Genomic DNA, 23,394 nt, shown 5'->3' with positions numbered 1-23,394 from the left:
AAGTAACCACTTATCCAGTCCTACCCCTGAATCTTACACACATTCTTACATATAACAAGAGTTTCAATAAGCTTACTTTTAAAACACCCATACCTACTTTAATAACTGTTCAATATAGTGATATAATACTCAATTATATATATGAATATAGTCAAACAACAAACAAATCAAAGCTAACAAAAGAAAAGAAAACAAACACCCATCATTTAGTTGTGCTACTATGTATGTATGTACTATTAGAAGTAATTATAATGTATAGTATTACATTATCATTACTTTACTATAATACTACAATATAATAGAGAACAATAGACAACAATGGTATAACAATATACTTGAATAACTATATAAGAGTAGATATGCTATATATATATATATATATATATATATATACACACTGGTTTATATATTTACCTCCTACTATATACATAAAAATTACTATAAATCTATATATGGACATATCTATATATATATATACATTAATAGAGATATACAGGTAGATACACAAATACTATACGTATAATACAACTCAATATATCCATATACATACCTACATATAACATATTTATATCCATAATATAAATCTATATATCTACATATATTAATAAATGTACATATCTACATGTTTATTCACATCTGTATTTTGAATAGAATGTTTCTTTGTATCTTTTTTTAAACTTTCTTTATCTCCATGTTCAGGCTGTTCCACAATTTCACTCCGCAGGTCGACATACATAAACTCTTCAGTGTTTGTGTGTCTGTTGAGAACTTTTAAATTAAACTGAGCCCTGAGGTTGTAGCTCCCTCTCTTTCAAAAAATATCCCCTGTATATGTCCTGGTAATGAAAGAGTTTTTAAAGGGTTTACAGTTTTAACTCATTTGTACGTCATCTACTTATAAACTATATTTAATCAGTAGACCTCTGACCAGCTGAAAGGAAATTATAACTACTCAGATTTACTAATGACATCTTCAATTACGGCCCGTTAATGTAAAGGCTTTTAAAGCGTTTGCTTTTCAGGCCACGGGCTGGAGAGCGGCTCGGCGGCCACCTCGCATCATTTAAACGCTACATCATTTAATTTTTTCATCAGTACTATCCCAGCGCGCCCACAGTTTATTAGTTTAAGCCATATATCAACTGAAAGTCTATGTAAACAGAGGAAATAGAGCACACAGACTGGTGAAGGGTCTAAACTGCACAAACAGGGCTGCTATCTACCAGCCCCAAAGCTCTGCAGGATATGCAAAACAGCCCAAAACATACTCAATGACAAACGATGACCATGTGCTATGAAGAACATCAGCTTCCTCCTGCAGCAGCTGATTGATTACAACCTGATCAGGTTGATTGATTACGTCCTCCTTTTGGTTAAGATCCTGTCTGTTCGTTGCCCGTTGGTTTAGCAAATGTGAGTGTAGAGTTAAGCTTAAGCTCATTGATCTGCAAAGCTCAGTAATTACCTCAGAAAGCTTTTACATTAACCATCTCATGTCTGGATGACTCTGCATTGCAGAAAGCTGTTTACATTGTGCTTTTGTACAATTGCTTGAACATTTGTGATGATTTATTCCGATGGCAGTGATATACACTTTACATATATCCTGTATATAAGTAAGGGATAATGCCCGACGAGGTGGCCATTAACATAAATATATGGACGACGCGGGGGCCAAGTCCATATATTTATGTTAATGTTCACCTGGAAGGCATTATCCTGTTTATACCACGGTCACTTACCAAAAAACATAAATATTAAATCAGTTATTCATGCTTTAATGTGTTTTCAGTGTAAATCATTAGTTTTATAACAAGCCACAGCTGAGCGGCTGAGCTGACTATTTAATCTCTCGTCTGCAGCCGTTGGAACCTGGTAAGTTACAAGTTTTTTGACAAGCCATAACTCTGAAAATAGTTTCAAGGTCCTTATGCAATTAAATTCACCAAATAAATTATAATAAATGACAAAATCACTCATGTCGCCGTCCTGCGCCGTCCTCTGAATCTCTGTTGCCGTGGTTACCACCTGGCAGTTGATCCGGCGCAATGATATTAAAGTTATCAGGCAATTTGACCAAACTTGTTTTCTAGGTGTAGATTATCACTTTTAACCTACACCTGCCAGCCAATCAGAATCCAGTATTCACACAGACCTTGGTATAACTATATATATGTGTGTGTGCACATTTTCTCTATGTAAAAGATAAATCACATTTGACACCATTTGATTGCACATATAAAGACTCTGTCACTGCAGTTAGATGCAATATTCCAGCATCATTTCATGTCTGCAAGCTTGATGACTTTGGGAGGCCGTTTTTCTCCAGAGCGTTCCATCTTTGATTGCTCTGAGGTGCCGAGGAAATGTCGTCTTATCAAGCTGCAACATTTATTCTGAGCTCCAGTTTGGCCTGCCAAGCGGAGTCACGGGTCCCTTTTGAGCCCCAGGTTCCGGTCTGTGATGTGTTGGAGCAGGATGCTCCCCCTCTGCTCCACCACGTGGATGAGGGGCCTGAGCCCGGCCGCCCCCCCACGGCTGTCCCAGAACTCCCGGTCCGTGTGCAGGGAGCGCAGCAGAAGACTTTCCAGGCAGCCGGAGCGAAGCACAGACACAGCTTTCTCTGGAAACCTGTCAAGACAAATTACTGACTCGCTTTGTAGCTTCACAAGGTGACAGCATTTCAATAGAAAAGAAAAAGCAGACAGAAAGTGTAATACTTTCATAGACAGGATGCACCTGTGAACTCACTTCAGGTGTTCTGCTTTGTCGTGTGTTTTTAAATGTACTATGTTGCAACCTGTCCTTGCATTTTGTTTTATTCTTAACTAACATCCGTCTCTCTTCAATGCTGCTTTTAAACTCTTTTTAACTTTTAAATGCATTTTAAAATAATTGTTTAATGTGAAGCACTTTCAATTGTCTTGTACATGAAATGCCTCACAGGGAAATTCTTGGTCTTCATCTTCCTGGTCAATTCATTAGAACCTTACAAGTTTAAGATTTGTGTGCAAATGTTATCAAACAAGGACACTGGTTTCACATTATTGAAACGTTGCGATTTCACGTTATTCTGAAGACTAGATCTGAAACAACTTCCCAACAACGAGGAAGCGTGTGATTATGTACATTCACTGAGTGAATATTATGAAAGTAAAATATATATTTCTCGCTAGAAAGGTAATCAAAACGCAGTTTTTATGAAAGTAAAATATATATTTCTCGCTAGAAAGGTAATCAAAACGCAGTTTTATGCAGAAACTAACTCAAAATATTGATTTGTTTCACAAAAAAATGAGAAATGTCTGCCATGTTTTTGGTGTGACGGCCAGAATCTTGAAAGTCAGTGACTTGGACGCAAAACGAATAGTCGGAAAAATGTAACAGATATACAATTCATTGTAGGCTATTATTGTTAGCCCTCTACGTTTTTGCACTTTGGAACAACGTAGGCAGGGAACGTTTTTATGTGAGACTGGGTTGGCGTCACATATAGCCGCAGACGGGATTACATTGGACCCTATTGGAGTCTACTTGCGTCTGAAAGAGATGCAGACGGGTACCTTTTGCGTCAGTAGGTGTCGCTCAAGGTTCCTGACCAGGCATTGGTTTTTGACGAGTCGGGAGTGAGACTGTGTTGACTCAGCGCGGCTCGGCTCCACTCGGTTTGGTTCTTCTCCACTAGGGGTCTAACGTGCCGAGTAGATACCTTTCTGTATCTATTCTGCCGAGGTTCTAAGCTGCTGAGTCGGCTGTATCTGACATCATCACACTACAGACCACCGATTGGTCGGGGGGTTGGAGTCAGACGTCTGAGTCAGGAGGAGGAAATCAGAGAAAGAGACTCTGACGGATTCTTGTTCATTTTATTCAACAGGCAACGGCAGCAAAAGTCTGTTTCATGATCCAACTCTGAGGTGCAGATGTTCATAAACCTGGTGCTGAGGAGAGAATTAAAAAGGGATCTAGACGGAGATAAGGAACGAACAGATCCACCAGGAGCTCTGTCTCTTCATAGCTGCTCATGGATCCAGCTGACTTTTCAGCAGCAGAGACAAACTAACAAAAATTAAAAAGCGTCGCTGCTTGAAGCTTCTCTAATTTTTTAACTTGAACACAAGCCACAGATCCAGCAGCACATCTATCATCTCCTCCAGGTTCTACATCTTTAGTGTTGTTGTCTTCTTCGTTTAGATCACAAATTCAAATACGTCACAGCAGCTTCACTCCAACCTCCTACTTCTGATCCAGGTGCTGAATTGATATGGAAAAGAAACCAGGCCAAGTTGAGATGAGCCGAGTTGAGCTGAGTAGGTACTAGTGGAAAAGTGCCATAAGTGGTCATGAATGTTAGTTTGCTACATCAGAGGGTCCTAACAGAGTCCTAACCGTGCTAGGACCCTAACAGATCGAAGCAGATTCGAAGTAACTTGGCCACCTTTTGTTCTCACTTTTAATTTCTAGATTATATTAATTTAAAACAACATTGAAACATGGTGTGCAAAACTGGAAGCAGGCAGGATAGTTTTTTTTGCTAAAATGTTGCTCTCCAAGAAGAGTTTTATTTAGAAAAATACAAAAAAAAATTAAATGAGTAATTTTACACTTCTGGAAAATGACTTGTCTTTCCTTATCTCCAAACTTTGTTTAAAATAGTGACAAGTAATAATGTGAGATTTTACGAGCTTATGGTTACTTGAGGAGATGTTATGGAACAGCACAGTCTTAACTGCATAAACTTAACCGACTGGCAGGGATATCCTGTTACAACTGATTTATTTATCCTTTTGAATAGCAGGATAATTGAAAGGACACTATTCCAGTCACACAGATGTTGTAACAAATAAAAACTCAAAGTTTCTGAAATGCTCATTTTAAAGCTGCTCAGCAGGGAAATGGTTCGTTAGATTCATTTTGTTTTCTTTGGAAACATTTCTTTATGTTGTTTCTGTCAACTGTGGGCCAACGTGACTTTCAAGAATGTGTCAAAGGTAATGACTTGCAGGTCCTGTGTGTGTATTCTGGCTGTTCCTCCACTCACTGGTGGATGCCCTGCACCAGCCTGAAGTTCAGGTTGTCTGGAGTCTGCTGGGGTCGGCCCGCGTTGTCTATGAACACCAGTCTGGAGGGGTCGGCCCTCCTCACCTAAACACACAAACAACACACAAACAAATAAAGATATAACGTTATTCAACAAATATTAGCATGAAGGTACATTTTAGTTTAGTTTAGTTTATTGGTCCATTCAATTTCCACAACACAAATAACCCAAAGTACAGGTGTAAATCATCAGTGTTATACAAAGAAAAATATGTTTTCGGTATATATATATATATATATATATATATATATATATATATATATATATATATATATATATATATATATATATATATATATATATATATATATATATATATATATATATATATATAAGCAATAATACAATAATACATACACATACACATACCTACACATATACATACATACATACATACACACACACACGCATACTGAATATATGTACACACACATATATATATATATATATATATATATATATACATATATATATACATATATATATATATATATATATATATATATATATATATATATATATATATATATATATATATGTATATGTATATATATATATATATATATATATATACATACATACGCATATATACATACATACACACATATACATATACAGTACATGTCCATAAGTACTATTATACCTTTGTTTTATATTTATTAATCATTTTGTATTCATAGGTGCTTTTCAATTGTAATAACATTTCTGCTCCTTTTGAAGAATGCCGAACAACAATGAGGAAAACCAAGAAACTTTGAGTTTAACATTAATATAAAGCGTGAAATTAACTTAATTTAAGTAGAATCTTTTTGACTAATTCAGCATCTTTTACAAGTGTATTTGATTACAGCCTGAAATATGTAGAAAGCTGATTAAAAGGCAGAATTTGAGGCTGGTTTAAACCACACCTTTTAATTGCAGAGCAATTTAAAAGAAGTGAAAATGAAAAGAGGAAAGTTCAGGAGGTTTGCTGCAGACATCAACAGCTAAACGCTGCTTCTTGGTGTTTAGTTTGGCAGGAACGGCCCGATAACCCCGTCATGAACTCTGGGCTGCTCAGCCAACAGCAGACAAACAAACCTACTGATGAACTGCAGAACTATGCGGAGCATTCAGCAGCAGCGCTCAACAGTCTGGACCACTCGTCCTCTCAACATGTTGCTTGTAGAAACGGGGGATTTTTTTGTTGCCAATATTTTCTTGGATCAAATGACAGGACTGCAGTTTGTTAATGTCGTGATCACAGTGTTCTGCCCTCAGAGTTGTTTTCATAGTTTAATATATTTGACATGTTTGAATTGTTTGTGTTACAGTGATATTGTGGTAGGGAAAAGACACACGGTGCGTCCGAAATGCCATACTAAAAAGTATATACTAAAAAGTACACTTAAGTTCGGCACACTTTTGAGTAAATATCAATAGTATGCATTAATTTGGACGTACTATTAAGAGCGCACACGTCACGTCACGTCACTTCCTGCCGTTGGCAGGAAGTGACGTGTCACAACAGCAGTAGCAGCACCGCTCCGCTATTTCCTGTTTATTCTGGATGAAACAAGATGACATTATATAATATTAAAGGAGCTTGAGGCAGGATTGAGGCAGGATTTATGAAAAAAATTCGTATACGTTTTAAGTTTTCTAGTAATAATGTCAGATGAAGCGTTCCAAACCAAAAAGAATGTTTCCTCTAGTGTATCTCTCCGTTGCCTTGAACAGGCTGTGTGCTGCAAAATGTGCTGCAATTCGGACTCCGAATTTCCCGCGCTGTCCTGCAGATGTGACGTCACATGACGCTGCATGCACGTTCTCCCCGTTCTCCCGTGCCGGCTTCACTGTTGGCTGCAGTACCCCCAACGGCCGTCGTGGTGAAGGGTGGCGCTAGAGAGTCTCATTCCTTAAAAGGAGCCTCATGCTCCTTTAATATATACAAATATTATAATATTAATATTATATAATAATATAATTATACTTAATATTATACTTATGACATATACGTATCACTTAGCAACCAAACACTGCTGCATTGCATTGTGGGAAGTTTCTGCTTAGCTAGTGTCCATCAATCCACACTAATACATTTCTCCAGAATGAGCATGGATAGTACATACTATTGAGTACGTACTAATGTTTCGGACGCACTAAAAAATCTCACATACTCATTTTGCATACTCATTAGGGTGAAAGTATGCGATTTTGGACGCAGCGACACACTCAGTTGTTGTAGTTCTAAAGAGAACTGGACCTTTATTTTGAAGCTCAACTTTTATTTTGAAGTGTGATCGGAGGCTACGTTGTGTGGACTGACACACTCTGAATGTTCTCGTCTCTCCTCATGCTCCAGAAAGTAATGGCTGTAAGTTCATAAAGTGTTTAAGTATATGCATGATTAAGGAATATGTGACATTAAGTTTACAACAACTAGCAGCACTTCCTGTTTGTTGGACCAGCAGTGTGTTTATATGTATTGTTGCATTGTTGGATCTGTTTTTTTTCTGTGTGTCTTCCTCTTTTTGAATGTCATGAGCTGTTTGGCAACAAATTAAGGCAACAATAAAGGTATCAATCAATCAATCAATCAATCAATCAATCAATCAATCAATCAATCAATCAATCAATCAATCAATCAATCAATCAATCAACCAACCAACCAACCAATCAATCAATCAAGTAATGCAAGATGATAATGTTAATAGCTATTTTTGGTGTGCAGTTCTTATATTTTAAAGATATATTCAACACTGTTTATATACTGTAAATGAAACTGAGCTTTGTATTATTTTCTGTTGCAGTTTCACTCGTGGTATTTCACCATATAAGGAAGGAAATAAAGGGAGCAAGACGCTCTAATCCTGGCTCAAGTGTAGTGTCATACCTGAGTTTGGCTGACTGTTAAACTGTGATAACGTACAAGAAGTACTCAGCGCACAGGGAGAACAGTACATGCAGCTTGGGCCTACTCTCACCACATTAAGTCCTAATGATCTCTAACTATAACATCACTTTAACAATATTGTTATTTCTTTAAACAGATTGTAACAGGCAAACATGATGGTATTTCCTGTGAGTGCTGGGTAGGTGGTGTTGGCTCCATGGCAGCAGGCTGTGCTCCAGACGAGAGCTGACCCTCGGCCGTCCTCACGTCTTCATGCGTCAGTCGGCCAAATCCTTACATGAGTGCAAGCATAAATGATGCAACTATTGCAGCTCCGTCCATCTCAAGCTTTTCATTCTTTTCTGCTTCTTTTTCACCGCCTTCCCCAAACAGGGTCCGATTCCAGGCTGTTACAGTTCCAGCCTCCCGGCTCCGACCTCTGACCCCTGCTCAATAACTGCTTCTGATTTTTATTTTATTTAGCCTTTATTTAACCAGGTTAGTCCCATTGAGATCGGGGGTCTCTTTTACAAAGGAGACCTGGCCAAGATATCAGCAACATAGTTACAGAATTAAAAGATAAAAAACAAACAAACAAATAAATGAATTACATAAAGACATAATTAATTAAAACACTTGCATACAGACAGTCTGAACTCCAATGTTTTCATCAGAGCTTTAAATTCAGTCACTCATGAGGTTTGGTAAATGCAGTTCGGATTGAAGTTTATTCCAAGCATCTGGTGCTGAAAACCTAAAAGCTTTTCTTCCCAAATTCTGTTCTTATTTTTGGAACAACCAAATCCTAAAATGTCCATTTTTGCGGAGATTGTAACCTCCTTGTTTCCATGTTAAAGCAGCACAACGTAACTTTCAGCTTTTCTGAGTTTGGCGGCATCTTTTGGACAACAGCGGTAGTGCTTTACCAGAAAGAACACTACGTTTCCCATGAGCACCAGCGCGTACTGCCGGAAAGATCCTGTCCCGTCGCTGCATTTGTTTTAAGAGAAGACGGGACGGACTTTTCTGTTTCACCAAGTGAACAGACGGAATGAAAACTAAAAGATGTTAAACTGCTGGAAAGGAACTGGAATTTACCGGGATACCTTAAACAAGGAAGCCAGGGAGCGGTATATGGAGAAAATAATGATTATTAACGGTCTGGATCCATATGAAATCCCTACTAAGAGTGGAGCTCCTCGTCGGAGCGCCACTCTTTAGAAAGGAGCAATATTTTTGTTATCCTCGTGAGATAATTTTTTTCCTCTGCAGCTACAAATAAGAGTTAATATTTTTTCCTCAACAAACTAGTTTTATCTGAAGATTGGGGTTAATTGCACCGCAGAGAGCTGGCCAGCAACTGCGTTTAGCTGGCAAAGTGGGGAATAAAACCCGTGTTTTGATCCGACCCGTCTGTGTGTGTGTTTGTGGTTTAAGGCTGTTTATGGTCTGCGTTAAATCGACGCAGAGCCTACGGCGTAGGGTACGCGGCGACACGCACCGTACGTTGCGCGTCGCCACGTACCCTACGCCGTAGGTCTGCGTCGATTTAACGCAGAACCATAATTCAGGCTTTACTGTGTGGAAGGTGTTTGGTCGTTACAGCCGCAATCCAAGCGAGACTCTTTCACTCTTTTACTCTGTTATATCAGATACTTGGCCGGCCTCCGTGGTTCTGCCACCGAGCAGAAATAAACCATTAGGATCTTTTCCCCACATCTGTTGTGTGGAGCTGCTGCAGCCACAACGCAGCAACGGGTTACCAGCTCCTGCAGAGCTGTGCTCCCCGCCCCGCCCATTTTCGTCTCGACTGCGAATCGGGAAGGAGGGGGAAGTGACGTATGCCGTAAAGCAGTCAAAGCCGTAAAGATTTGTAGTTTTTTAGTGTGGCAGGGTTCCTACCATGCTCCTCAAAGTTACATAGTGCCAGTGAAGGTGATACAGACCCCTCAGACCATGACAGAGGTTCATTAAACCTGTTGGAAGTTGATGTACCATCACAATGACTCTGGAAATATGATATTAAGGTGGAAAAGTTACGTAGTGTCGCTTTAAAAAGAGAAGATAAATAAGAAGGAAGGCTTTATAAATGAACATATACCAAGGACTGAGGCGACGAGCCTGTAACGATAACCAAGGTAAAGTAAATTAAACATACTTTAAGCTCCTTTTTAAACGCTAATTTTCTCAAATTCACAGGCCAGTCTGTGTAGGCACAAATCACTAAGCATTTACAAACGTGATGCATTTAAGGAGACATAAATACAGTAAGCAGCAGTAACAGCACCTCGTATTACCTCGTATGGAGAATGTTTTGCACAAACTCCCCTTCTCAAATAAACAAAGCCCACAATTTTCTCTGCACCGCTGCTCGTGTTGATTGCATTTTGTGCAGTAAAATGGGACTTGCTGAACTTCTATAACAACAAATCTGCCCGCCCGTTGGGCTCATTGTAAGAAAGAGGATCTTCTATCTCCTATCTGGCGATCTTGAGATGTTCCAGATCAGATGTGAAGCCAAAATTGTGTTGGGCGATGAGACGTCCCGTTCAACAGAACAAGGTTGCTGTTTTCCATTTATGTAAACAATCTATGTGACAATGTATCCAATGCTGCATTCCATTTCTATGCAGATGATACGGTCATATATTGTTCATCCTCTTCTGTAGTGCAAAACTTTGAATTCTTGTCTGCTTTTGATGTTGTTCAGTCCCATCTGACTCAGCTTACACTGCTACTGAATGCAGGTAAATCAAAAGGGATGTTATTTTCAAATGGCAAACCGTTACCATTGAGCTTTCCTAAAGTATTAACTGCTCATGGAATTGAACTTGAAATGGTCACAACAAATAAGTACTTAGGAATTGTAATTGATAAGAACTTCTCTTTTAAACCACACATAGAAAAACTTGTACCCAAACTTAAGATGAAATTGGGTTTCTTCTTTAGAAACAAGTCTTGTTTTTCCTTGCAAGTTAGGAAATATTTGATATCAACCACTTTTGTTCCTTTACTGGATTATGGAGACTTGTTGTTTATGAACACGCCTGTCACTTATTTGAAAAAGCTGGACAGTGTATATCATTGTGCCTTACGTGCCTTTATTACAGGATGTGGCAATCTTGTTCACCACTGCACTTTGTGTGAAACTGCAAATTGTCCATCTTTATCTGCCCGCAGACTTTCTCCATGGTTCTCCATATTAGGATTAAGATTAGGAAAATCCTCTCGCAGAGTGATGCAGAAAAACTAGAGGTTATCATTCTTGGTCCAGAGCATCTTAGGAAGGGATTAGATGGTGTTGCGATGGCTTCCAGTGCAACTGTGAGAAACCTTATTGTTGTTTTCGATCAGGATTTGTCAATAGCATGTAAAATAGCATTTTTCCATCTCCGTAATATCTCAAAGATTAGGAAAATCCTCTCGCAGAGTGATGCAGAAAAACTAGTTCATGCGTTTGTATCTTCTAGACTAGATTACTGTAATGTGTTATTAGCAGGATGTCCAAGTAGCTGAATAGGCTACAGCTGATCCAAAATGCAGCAGCGAGTACTGACAGGATTCAGCAGGAGAGATCACGTCTCTCCAGTGTTAGCGTTGCTCCAATTTAAAATTTAATTACTTGCGTATAAAGCCCAAAACGGCTTAGCTCCGCATTACTTACAAGAACTGATAGTGCCTTATGTTCCTGGCAGAGCTCTCCGTTCTCGGAGTGCAGGTTTACTCGTAGTTCCTAGAGTATCCAAATGTAGATTGGGAGAGCTGGCCCCCTTTTTCTATTTTGTGCATGTTTGCAGGCCGGAGCTTCAGGAGCTGCATGCTTCCACCTGCCGTGTGCTGTTGCCGTCCCCGACCCCCAGTCTGGCCTTCGGCAGGAGGGTCCCCCCTTATGATCCAGGTCCTGGTCCAGGTTTCTTCCCTCTTAAAGGGTTTTTCTTGCCCCTGTTTGGCTTAAGGCTTTTCTCCCACTAGGGGAGTTTTTACCTGCCATTGTTTATGTAATAATTGCTCGGGGTTCATGTTCTGGGTCTCTGGAAAGCACCTAGAGACAACTTTTGTTGTATTAGACGCTATACAAATAAAATTGAATTTAATTGAATTAAATACATGTGTAGAGACGCTAATCCTTACAACCTACGCTCACAGGATTTCCTCCGCATGTTAGTTCCTTGAGCCGACACTGGACTTGGGAAAAAAAGCCTTCAGATCTGCTGCTCCCTGGTCATGGAATAACCTTCAGAATGATCTGAACCTGAACTGATCACTCTGGGGGAATTTACTTCCATTTTAAAGGATCGAGAAAGAAGTTCTCTTGGACAATGTGATTGTTTTTAATTGAATAGTACTGAAAAGTTTGACATTATACGGACCTGTCGTGTTCCTGAGTTTATGTTGTATGTTGTTTGTGTCCCTGACTATAGTGTGTGACTGCTGTTTGTTGTTGTTTTTTCGCTGTTGTAACACTGTTTCTGCTGCCCTCTTGGTCAGGTCACTCTTGGAAAAGAGATTTTAATCTCAATGAGCTTTTACCTGGTTAAATAAAGGAAACTAACTAAGAACTGGAAAAAGAAAAAAAAAAAAAATCAGCCGTTCTTCTCAGATCTCTCCTGGTCCCTCAGTGAGACGTGTCGTTTCACAGGCCCCCAGCTGTTCCTGTTATCCCTCTCCGTTTAATGCTCCATTATTACAACGTCAACTCTGGTTCAGCAGAACTTTGATAAATAATGAAGAAGAAATAAACACTAGTAATCTCCAACATCCATCACCCATTAACACTGAGTCAGTTCTCCACCAGTTCACCTCACACCCAGAAATGAATTCCTAGTCTTGATTCTTGTCTTTTCCCTTGAGTTGTATGAAATCAGAGCACGCAGGATGCCGTGAGGCATATGAAGAATCCGACAGCCACCAAAAAGACACATCCGTACTGCACTACGCTCTAAAACCTGCTCATTTCACTGCATTTTCACTGCATTGCAATGCGCAATAAAGGTTTGTTGCTGCGACAGTCAAAGCTACTTAAAATCAATTTATAAAGTGGATTTCTCCACTATACTGGTTTACAGTACGTAGCACACGACATATCTGAGCTTCTGCAATGAGCCTTTCCTAGCAGGGAACACATAATCAGATATAAAAACCGTCTACGGTACTTTTGATAGTACGGAAGAGTATAAGGGTCTTGCAGGAGAAAAAATACTTGAGAGGGGAAGATTTTTTTTATTATTTTTTTTATTATTTAAAAAAGTTGAAATGTTGAGAAAAAAGTCGAAATGTCAAGATTAGTGTTGAAATACAATTTAAAGACAAAAGTCGAAATGTTGAGAATAATGTTGAAATACAATTTCCAGAATAAAGTAGACATTTCGAGAATAAAGTTGAAATACAATTATGTGAATAAAGTGGAAATGTCTCCTCCATCAAATCCAGTTAGAGTGACTGACAGCTCTGCGGCAGCAGCCGTAACTAACTAACTAACTTACATCCTTGGAGTGTATTCTGAACCTCGTTGTTCAACTTTATTTACTTTGTTTAACTGGCGCTCATGGAAGATGCACTTCTGTGGTGAAGTCAGAAGATTTGCTAGTTAGCTGCTAGTTAGCTGCTAGTTAGCTGCTAGTTAGCATTCCATCCTTCCACCCTAATGAGTAGCAAAAACAGTATGTGAGATTTTTTAGTGCGTCCAAAACATTAGTACTCAATAGTATGTACTATCCATACTCATTCTGGAGAAATGTATTAGTGTGGATTGATGGACACTAGCTAAGCAGAAACTTCCCACAATGCAATGCAGCTGTGTTTGGTTGCTAAGTGCTGCGCAGATACTTAGCAACCAACAAAAATGGAGGATAACGTTACCGGTACCAAGCAAAGCTGCAGCTGCAGCTTCCACCACCATCATGCTACAATTCAAATGTGAGGAATTAGGTGTGATTAGGCGGAGCGGTGCTGCTACTGCTGCTGTGACAGGTTACCATGGTAACAACTCCCCCTCCCAACGGCCGTGTGTCTCTGAGTAGTACGTCAGAATTAATGCATACTACTGATATTTACTCAAAAGTGTGCCCAACTTAAGTCTACTTTTTGATTACCGGTATATACTGTTTAGTATGGCATTTTGGACGCACCGACACACTTAGAAGACATGCATGTCTCGTTGAAGAGCAATGTCTCGTATTTGGCTTTTTTATAGAATAACAGTGTTAGGGGGAAGGTTGTCTTTTGTTCTGCGATACAAACTTACTCCACTGCATCTCCAGCCGAACCCTGATTCAAAACTCGGAAAAAAAGATGAAAACACTGCTTTGTGGTCAAACGCCACAGTTTAATAAAACAACTTTCCCAGCTTGATGAGTCCTGATGCACTGAAGATAAAATACAAATAAATGTGGCAATCAAACATACCAGGATGTGAACGAGTAGGAGATCCTTGCTGTTGCCACACTTGGCGTGCAGCAGATTCTCCACACACAGGTCTGCAGGGTCAGGTGTAAACCCACAGCAGCACCTGTCCAGGCGGTCGTTTACCTGCAGAAACAGGACAAGAAGTCAGCACACTTCAGGAACAAGATGCAAAGAGGTTTACACACACACACATGCACGCACGCACGCACGCACGCACGCACGCACGCACGCACGCACGCACGCACGCACGCACGCACGCACGCACACACACACACACACACACACACACACACACACACACACACACACACACACACACACACACACACACACGTACGGAGGGACATTTTACAGGGAAGAGATTTCTTTTGTTTTTGCACCTCTGAGTCGCTCAACTCCACTCATTCCCTCTCGTCGCCAGATTTTTGTAAATCAACCCCCTGAAGGAGCAGGGGCCTAGTGGCTCCTGGAGCTTTTTCAAAAATGTTTGACCTTTTTTTTCTCCTTTTTTTTCTTCTTTTTTTTCCCTTTTTTTATTTTTTTTAAATACATTTCCTTTTTAATCTCGATCTTTTGACTTTTTTCTCGTAATTTTGACTTTTTTTCTCAAAATCTTGACTTTTTTTCTCAAAATTTTGACTTTTTTTTCTCAAAATTTTGACTTTTTTTCTCGAAATTTTGACTTTTTTTCTCGACATTTTGACTTTTTTCTCAACATTTTGACTTTTCTCGAGATTGTACTTCAGCATTAGACTTTTCATTTTTTGCAGCTCCAGACATATTTGTTTTTTTGTGTTTTTGGTCCAATATGGCTCTTTCAACATTTTGGGTTGCCGACCCCTGCCCTAAACGCTCTACGGAGCCCCTCATTTGTTCTGTCCTCAGTCACTCTACAGTTGTCGTGGTGGGTGTGAGGAGGTTCCCGGACCCGGCGCCCTGCACCGCGGCTGCAGCAGCACCAGAGTCCTGACTGACGCTGAGCTTCAAACACAGATGGACACGATCAGCGCTATTATATCATAAGTCTGATATGTGATGACATTAAGAGTATGACATGAATCTGGCTTCATTTCACCACCTCACCGCCTGCGTCGCCAGTTCCCCAGATCTTATCTAAGTTCCTACGGGAGGGTCAGGGTTGGCGTAGAGATACGCAGATTTTTCGGTTAGTTTTTTAATTTTAAATCCCAACCTTTGCGTAGAAGGTGGCTTGCGCATCTTTCAAGCCCTGTTTTGTGCGCAAGCAAGCTTTATAAATGAGGCCCCTGGTGATCAGAACCAGCCGGCTTTGTCATCTCCAGCACTAAGGCCGTCTGGAACGGTGGACCCTTCACTGTGTGTCACCTTCACTGTACGTCACCTTACAGCCCTCTTGTCCCTCACTGCCACATCCACATGCTTGTTAGTGCGTCAGGGTGTGTCCTTCACGCTGCTCTTCCTCTTCATGTCTGGTTCCTGCACTCAGCGTTACGGGAGGTGTAAAAATGCATATAGGAACACATGTTCATAGGTGCACTCATCTGCTCTCAGCAGATCAATAGAGCTATTAGAGCTTGGCCTCGTTACAGGGATTGACTTCTGGCAGCAAGAGGATGAGCGCTGCCTCATGGGTATATTCATATTCAGCCCCACGCACGCCGTGGGTGGCCGTTAGATAGACATTTCATCTCCGTGTGGACCCGACTAAACGGACTGCACCAGAGAGGGTGGGGCCGTCACGGATGGAGACGGAGCGTACATGATTACACCCAGCGTGAAGGAAACCTCTGGGCTAAAACGGCCGTTTTAAAACACTTCATTTGTTGTATACCGAGAAGAATGATTATATTCTAGTTATTTAGGAAAATAAGCATGTTTTATGTTTTACTTCTGCTTGATCAGACTGTTGAGCTCCTCTAATAATATCACACAGTTGCACCACAGCAGTTTATCCTCACGTAATAAGGTCAGTAGGTCATAATCATTCTTATCTCTTGTGCTGTCTTCGGGTCAAGGAAGGAGGAAGGGAAGAAGGGAGGAAAGAAGGAATGAAGAAAAGAAGGAAGGAAGGAAGGAAGGAAGGAAGGAAGGAAGGAAGGAAGGAAGGAAGGAAGGAAGGAAGGAAGGAAGGAAGGAAGGAAGGAAGGAAAGAAAGAAAGAAGGAAGGGAGAAAAGAAGGAAGGAAGGAAAGAAGGGAGGAAACAAGGAAGGAAGGGAAAAAAGAAGGAAGGAAGGGAGGAAAGAAGGAAGGAAGGGAGAAAAGAAGGAAGGAAACGAGTAAAGAAGGAAGGAAGGGAGAAAAGAGGAAGGGAGAAGGAAGGAGAGAGCAGGAGCAAAGAAGAACAGGAGAATTAGGTCATTTTGACCCAAAGACAGAACAAGGGTTAAATGACATGATCTCATACCACATTTTCATGTAACGAAATAAAATGAAGAGTTGAACAAGATTCCATGTGATTTTAGTTTAGTTTATATTATATTATATAACTATCTATAAACTGTCAGGTCATTTCCTGAGCCTTGGGCAGGCTTCCTCTCCCAGGCTTGGAGTCCATCATCAATCACCTCATTTATTATTTGTTCTCAGGGGGAATTTGAACTGTTCAGATTACGTGAGTTTCAGCTTCACTGTTTAAGTCCAATTATTATGGAATAATCCTTCTCATTTCACCAGCGGGGGCACATTTAAAATACTCAACGAGAAGATGACTTCACACTACATTACCCACAATGCAGTGCAGACACTAGCATAGCAACGGGCACCAGCTCCATGGCAACGGCGGCCCGAGCCCGGTGCATCTTTAAATGACCAGTGAAGAGAGAGACGTTGCAGACGCAGCGTCAGCGAGACATCAGATGATGACCCTTATTATTATCTGCCGGAATTTTACACATCGTCTCCCAAAGAGTCTGACGGTAGAAATCTAACCTTTCTGTGCAAATTATGTCCACCTGCACAGAGAAAACAAGTCTGAGCGTCTGCCTCGTCAACTTCACATTTGAAATGTCAATGTCAATTTTATTTATATAGCACATTTAAAAACGACCAAGGTCGACCAAAGTGCTGTACAGTGTCCATTTAAAATGAAATAATACCAAAAGAAAATACAGTACAAAGTGTAGAAACAATAAAATCACCAACGTTCTAGGATGATCAATAAAATAGTAATAAAAATAGAAAATAGACGGCAAAGAACAGACACACAAAGTGCACAATCCCTACTCACAGATGTAGGCCACTATTCACCGTACACCAAAAGCCAAAGAAAAGAAATACGTTTTCAAAGAAGACTTAAAAACCTCTAGGGTCAGAGCAGATCTAATATTTAGTGGCAAGCTATTCCACAGCTTAGGGGCAGCCATCGCAAAAGCTCGGTCACCTTTTGTTTTGAGCCTGGATTTTGGGAAGTCTAAGAGCAACTGACTTGAGTTAAAGCATCCGTCCAGTGTGAGAAAATATCTGCAAGTCCTTGACAATCAAACAAAGTGATCAGGAAAGACCAGAAACAGCCCCAAACGACCCCAGTCTCACTGCTGCACCTTCAGGGGGTTGATTTACCTGCAACAGGTAGAAACACTGATAATAAACTACATTGTTGGAGATTTACAGTCTCTGAGTAAAGTTGGAAAGTCACTAGGACAATACATGATTGTTTACTGTGAACAGTTTTAGGATAAGGGGGTGTTTCATTTGTACTTCTCACCTAAAAATATTGAAATGAACTGAATTTGAACTAGTTCAAAATGAAAATGGTGAACTATGAACGTGAACTGTTCATTTTTAAACTATGTGAACTGAACTTTCAACTAGTTCATGAGAAGTATGAACTTGTACAACACTGGGGGCTGAGAGGGTGAGGGTTCATCTCCTCCAAAGCATGTCAATGATGGTCCATGTTTGTTCCCGTGCGCCTGACAGTGTTGAACGTGCTATTCAGAGTCAGACGCTTACTGTGACAACTCAACTACGTATTTTTGAAATTAATTAAAACTTTTCCTCTACTGACATTGGCAGGTTGTAGTCTGAGGCTGACTGTAAGCTGCGTCTGCTCTGTGAAGTTTTAGATGGAGACACGTGTGGTAGTGTGGAAATGCTGGTTTATTTGCACAACTAAAGGATGCAAAACTAATTAGTGAGCTACGACCGTCTTCTGTCGATGTGGGTGTTTGTCCTTCAGCTGAACGGCGTCAGATTCAGCTGATCTTCCAGCTCTGCAGTTAGGAAGTGAACCATAAATATGGATGTGTCCATATGACGGAGCACCAGCTGGGACAATATCAATACCTTTGAACAAACTCAGCCACGGTGAGTTTACATCCAAATGTCACTGCTGTAAAGCCAAGGAGAATCAAGTTTGAGAGACAAGCTGTACATCTGTGCAAACAGATCAAATGAATGCTTGGATATATTCGACCTCTATGGCCGGAATTGTCTTCGTTCACTCTATCAAATACCAATTTAAGACACATGTTCTATTACTTTTATCAAAGAATGCACACATCCGTGTTTCTAAATGAAGTATCAGATAAAGTATCCACCACTGCAGATGTTTGCCACACCCTTTAAGGGACTCCCCGTCGTGTAAATCCCGTCGCCAACTGTGGCCGCATGCGTCTGTGGGCGCATCTGTCAGCGTTCTGTGCTACATTTGAGTTCTTAAGAATGAAAACATTGACTTAATCCTCAGTCGTACTCCATTACCAACACACGTGAACAGCTGCAGACGCTACGACGCTGTCTGGTTTTTGAACGTGTATATATGCTTTAGGTTCTTACCAACATGGTATTAACCATTAATATATATGCAGACAAGAAGAAAAAAAAGAAGAAATTTCAGGCATCAGATGATGAATTTTGAGTCTGCAGAGCATTTGACTGAGAACAGCTGTCCATTGGAAACAGCCGAAGCCCGTCTCATGAAGAAATCCCAGCAGACACCCACATCTTCCTACATGGAAAGCATTTATTTCTCCCATGACCATAATTAAATGATGGCCCAGCTTGTGTGCACGTGTGGTATTCTCTCTTCTGGAGTGTGGAAAATGAAAAATGATTATGGAAAAAATACAATAAGTACAGTAGGACAGATTGTGACTGGCGCGTATTTCACTGCTCTGACTGCTGCATCCTGACTCGCTCTGTAGCGTCTTTTTCTTCTAAAGCCGCGGTGCAGGTGTGTTTTTTCCAGAGAAGAACATAGTTATGGGTCGTTGTTGTCACTCTTTTTTCTTCTGGGCAAAAAGATTCTTATAAACCGACATGCCACCATGTAACACCGTGTCCTAACTGCATGCGAGCGTCCGACTATCGCGTCGCACTTCGTGGCATTGGACGCTCTCTGTCCACACTGAAACCATTATGGGCCGCCCACGTTATTTTGATTGACAGCTGAAACTTGCCTTTTACTCACTGCACTACCCGCCCATGCGCTCCTAAAGTGGGTTAGGGTTAGGGTTAGGGTTAGTGGCAGCACCTCGCAACGCGCTGACTGGCTGGAATCTGCGCAGCTCAGCGAGGTCAACAGACGAGGCGAAGCGAGCGCGACTCCCATTGGTCAGTCTCTCGCTAAGCAGAGACTGTCTATCACATTAAGGTAAATGAAAAAGACACAAGCCTAAGGGTGCTTTCACACCTGTCCAGTTTGGAGAAGTTGTTCCAGAACAGGGAGGGTTTCCCCCTAAAGATCAGAACGTTTGGTATATGTGAATACAGCAATCATGCTTGGATGCGGGACAAAACAAGCGAGCTGAGATCTCCTAGTAGAGGTGGTCTCGGCTCGCTTCCATTCCAGACCTGGAGCGGTTAATTTTTTTTATTTGTAGTGAGAACATAGTCCACACAGCAACCGATACAACTCCATTCATGTGTATGTGCGACCGCAGCGCAAGGAGAAGAGTCGGTGCAGCCTCCACCTCCTCCTCTCCTATTGGACGTGCCGAGATGTCGTCCCAGCGCAGCACGGTGAAATAAAAAGCTGCCAGCTGCCACTTTATTGAGGTTTTTGTAGTGAAATGAGGAGGATCATAGAGATAACTTCTCATTTCAACTAACTGGATCAGCCGTTCCTCATCCATGACCGTTTCCTACAGCGCTTTCAATCGGCTTTCAACACGAGCGACAGGAAGAAAATAGAAGCAGGACGTCCGACAAATGTTCAGCTCAAAACGGCGCGCTGCGTCGCTGAGTCCAGTTAGGACAGTCCAATAGAAAATAAAGCAATGGAATTGATTTTGTCGCTGACACTCGCTCGCATCGCATGCAGTTATGACACGGTGTGAGAACTGTAATGAACGATTCATCAAAGGGTCCCGTTCCTGAGCTGCTGCTGAAGATCATTGGCCGTTCTCAGCATTGTTGCTAAGCGACCAATGTTTTTGACACAGGAAGTGAAGAAGTGGGGAGACTGTTTAGCGAATCAGAATGCAGAACACGATGCACAATGCAAATCTGTGAAGCAGACGTGAAAGGTGAACCGTGTTACAGCCAGAGATTACTGTGTATACAAGCTTTCAACATATCAACAGGATCCACATTCGAGCGACAACGAGATTCCACTTACTTGTAATAAGAAGTCAAGCAGCGCGAGTCTCCCCCACTCTGAGTGCTGGATTCCCCTGCAGGGCTGTGAGAGCAGATCCGTCTCCCTGCCACACCGGGCCTGGAGCATCTGCTGATACTGGACCCAGCTGAGCGGCACCGAGTTCTGGTCGTTGTCTGCGTCGGCTACGTGCTGGATGTCGGGGTCCCACCACACGGCGGGTCTCGGGGGGCCGCTGGTGTACCGGTAGGGCAGGATGTCGCTGTGAAACGTCCTCAGAACCACGGGGAGACTTCGGTTCAGTCCCAGGACCCGGTCCAGGTGGAAGGCGAACACCTCGTACCAGTCTTCGGGCCGCTTGATCAGCGCGCAGCGGCCCTGCTGGCAACGCTCGCCGTGGGAGGACGCAGGGCCGCCGCGTCCAGCGCTGCGCTGCCGGGAGTTGCTCCTGGGTGGCGGCTTCTGTAACATTATATTACATTTGTACAATACCGAATCAGAAAAGACGCTGGGGGGGCGGGCTGCAAAACTTAAAGAACTGGCTAGGCCTGTGTTGAAAAAAATTGATTTTCCGATTCTAAATCGATTCTCATATTAATTCCTAAAAATCGATTCATATGTCTAAAGATCGTTTTTTGGGGGGGAATTTTTGTGTTTATGCCCAAAAAAGGATGTTTTGTTGGACACAAGAAAAACTGGTGCCATTTCTTTCCCTTTTAATATGTTTAAAGATATGAAAACATTGAAGTTTTCAGTTATAATTGCATGAATTGTCTATATTTCATTACTTTATATACTGTCTTGGGGTCACATTTGCATAGAATGCTAAAAACCAAATTCTCAAAAATTTTAAAACAAAAAAGACCGAAAATGGAAAAAAAAAAATTTAATCGGAATCTGGGAAAAATTAAAACTGATTTCATCCGTCTCTGTTTTCTGCCCTGGATCTGTTCGGTGATTCTGCCCCACAATGTTTCTGAAAGCAGTTCTATCAGCATTCTGGGAGCTGATTGGTCCTTACAGCATCATTAGCTGCAATACTTGCTGTTGAATCTCAATATAATACTAGTATTAATATGTTGCATAATTACACAGTAATATCATTCATGCAACAGCTCAAAAAACAGTTTTAATAACATTAACCCAAATCAATATCGGATTGAATCGGATCAGATAAAACAGAGGTTATCATTCTTGGTCCAGAGCATCTTAGGAAGGGATTAGATGGTGTTGCGATGGCTTCCAGTGCAACTGTGAGAAATCTTGGTGTTATTTTCGATCAGGATTTGTCGTTTAAACCATTATGTCAATCAGGTTTGTAAAATAGCCTTTTTCCATCTCCGTAATATTGCCAAGATTAGGAAAATCCTCTCGCAGAGTGATGCAGAAAAACTAGTTCATGCGTTTGTATCTTCTAGACTAGATTACTGTAATGTGTTGTTAGCAGGATGTCCTAGTAATTTGCTGAATAGGCTCCAGCTGATCCAAAATGCAGCAGCACGAGTACTGACAGGAATTAGCAGGAGAGACCACGTCTCTCCAGTGTTAGCGTCGCTCCATTGGTTACCCGTAAAATTCAGAATCCAATTTAAAATTGTATTTCTTGCGTATAAAGCCCAAAACGGCTTAGCTCTGCAGTATTTGCAAGACCTGATAGTGCCTTATGTTCCTGTCAGAGCTCTCCGTTCTCAGAGTGCAGGTTTACTCGTAGTTCCTAGAGTATCTAAATGTAGATTTGGAGGGCGGGCGTTCTCCTATCAGGCACCATTACTTTGAAACCAACTTCCAATCTGGGTTAAGGAGGCTGACACCACCTCCACCTTTAAAACTAAACTTAAAACCTTTCTGTTTAGTAAAGCCAGTTAATGTTTAGTAAACCTCTAGCTGGTGTTGGTAAATCTCTAGGTAGTGTAAACTTTAGTGTGTTAGAGTCAGTAGTCATAGTTGCAGCTATAGAACAAAACTATAATAGTTAGTCTCAAATATAGCTTCGCGGTAGATATGCTGCTATAGGCTTATGCTGCAGGGGGGCACCGACATGATCCGCTGGGCGGTGCCTCTCACCCTTCTTCTCCTCTCCTCTTCCCTTCCTCTCTTCTCCTTTTCCATTTTTATTTATTCTAAGTATCTCATAGCCATCATTTTTGTCCATCGTAGTTTCCTGTAGTTTCTTGTGCTGGCCCCCTTTTTTCTCTTTTGTGCATGTTTGCAGGTCGGAGCTTCAGGAGCCTGTGCCCCCCACCCGGTCATCCCGCTGCTGCTTCCATATGCCTCTGTGGATGTCTGCTGTGTGCTGCTGACGTCCCCGACCACCCCAGTCTGGCCTTCGGCAGGAGGGTCCCCCCTTATGATCCAGGTCCTGGTCCAGGTTTCTTCCCTCCTAAAGGGGAGTTTTTCCTTGCCACTGTTTGGCTTATGGCTTTTCTCCCACTAGGGGAGTTTTTACCTGCCATTGTCTATGTAATAATTGCTCGGGGGTTTATGTTCTGGGTCTC

At 41.3% G+C, this 23,394-nt stretch overlaps 1 protein-coding gene across 1 annotated transcript in view; it reads right to left on the bottom strand.

Moving 5' to 3' along the window:
• Positions 1 to 555: 555 nt before the first annotated feature.
• The window catches only part of LOC133424366 (Golgi-associated kinase 1A-like), a 74,275-nt gene continuing 51,436 nt past the window's right edge, over positions 556 to 23,394 (bottom strand). Inside the window, exons 3-6 of the mRNA XM_061714915.1 lie at positions 20,921 to 21,361; positions 14,382 to 14,504; positions 5,042 to 5,145; positions 556 to 2,631 (exon numbers count right to left, since the gene is read on the bottom strand). Coding sequence (XP_061570899.1) covers positions 2,427 to 2,631; positions 5,042 to 5,145; positions 14,382 to 14,504; positions 20,921 to 21,361 — 873 coding nt within the window. The 3' untranslated portion in view covers positions 556 to 2,426. The remainder of the gene's footprint in view (positions 2,632 to 5,041; positions 5,146 to 14,381; positions 14,505 to 20,920; positions 21,362 to 23,394) is intronic.

Source organism: Cololabis saira, chromosome 3 (genome assembly GCF_033807715.1).
Source record: "Cololabis saira isolate AMF1-May2022 chromosome 3, fColSai1.1, whole genome shotgun sequence".
Classification (NCBI taxonomy): domain Eukaryota; kingdom Metazoa; phylum Chordata; class Actinopteri; order Beloniformes; family Belonidae; genus Cololabis; species Cololabis saira.
This window is presented reverse-complemented; position numbering and strand designations above follow the sequence as displayed.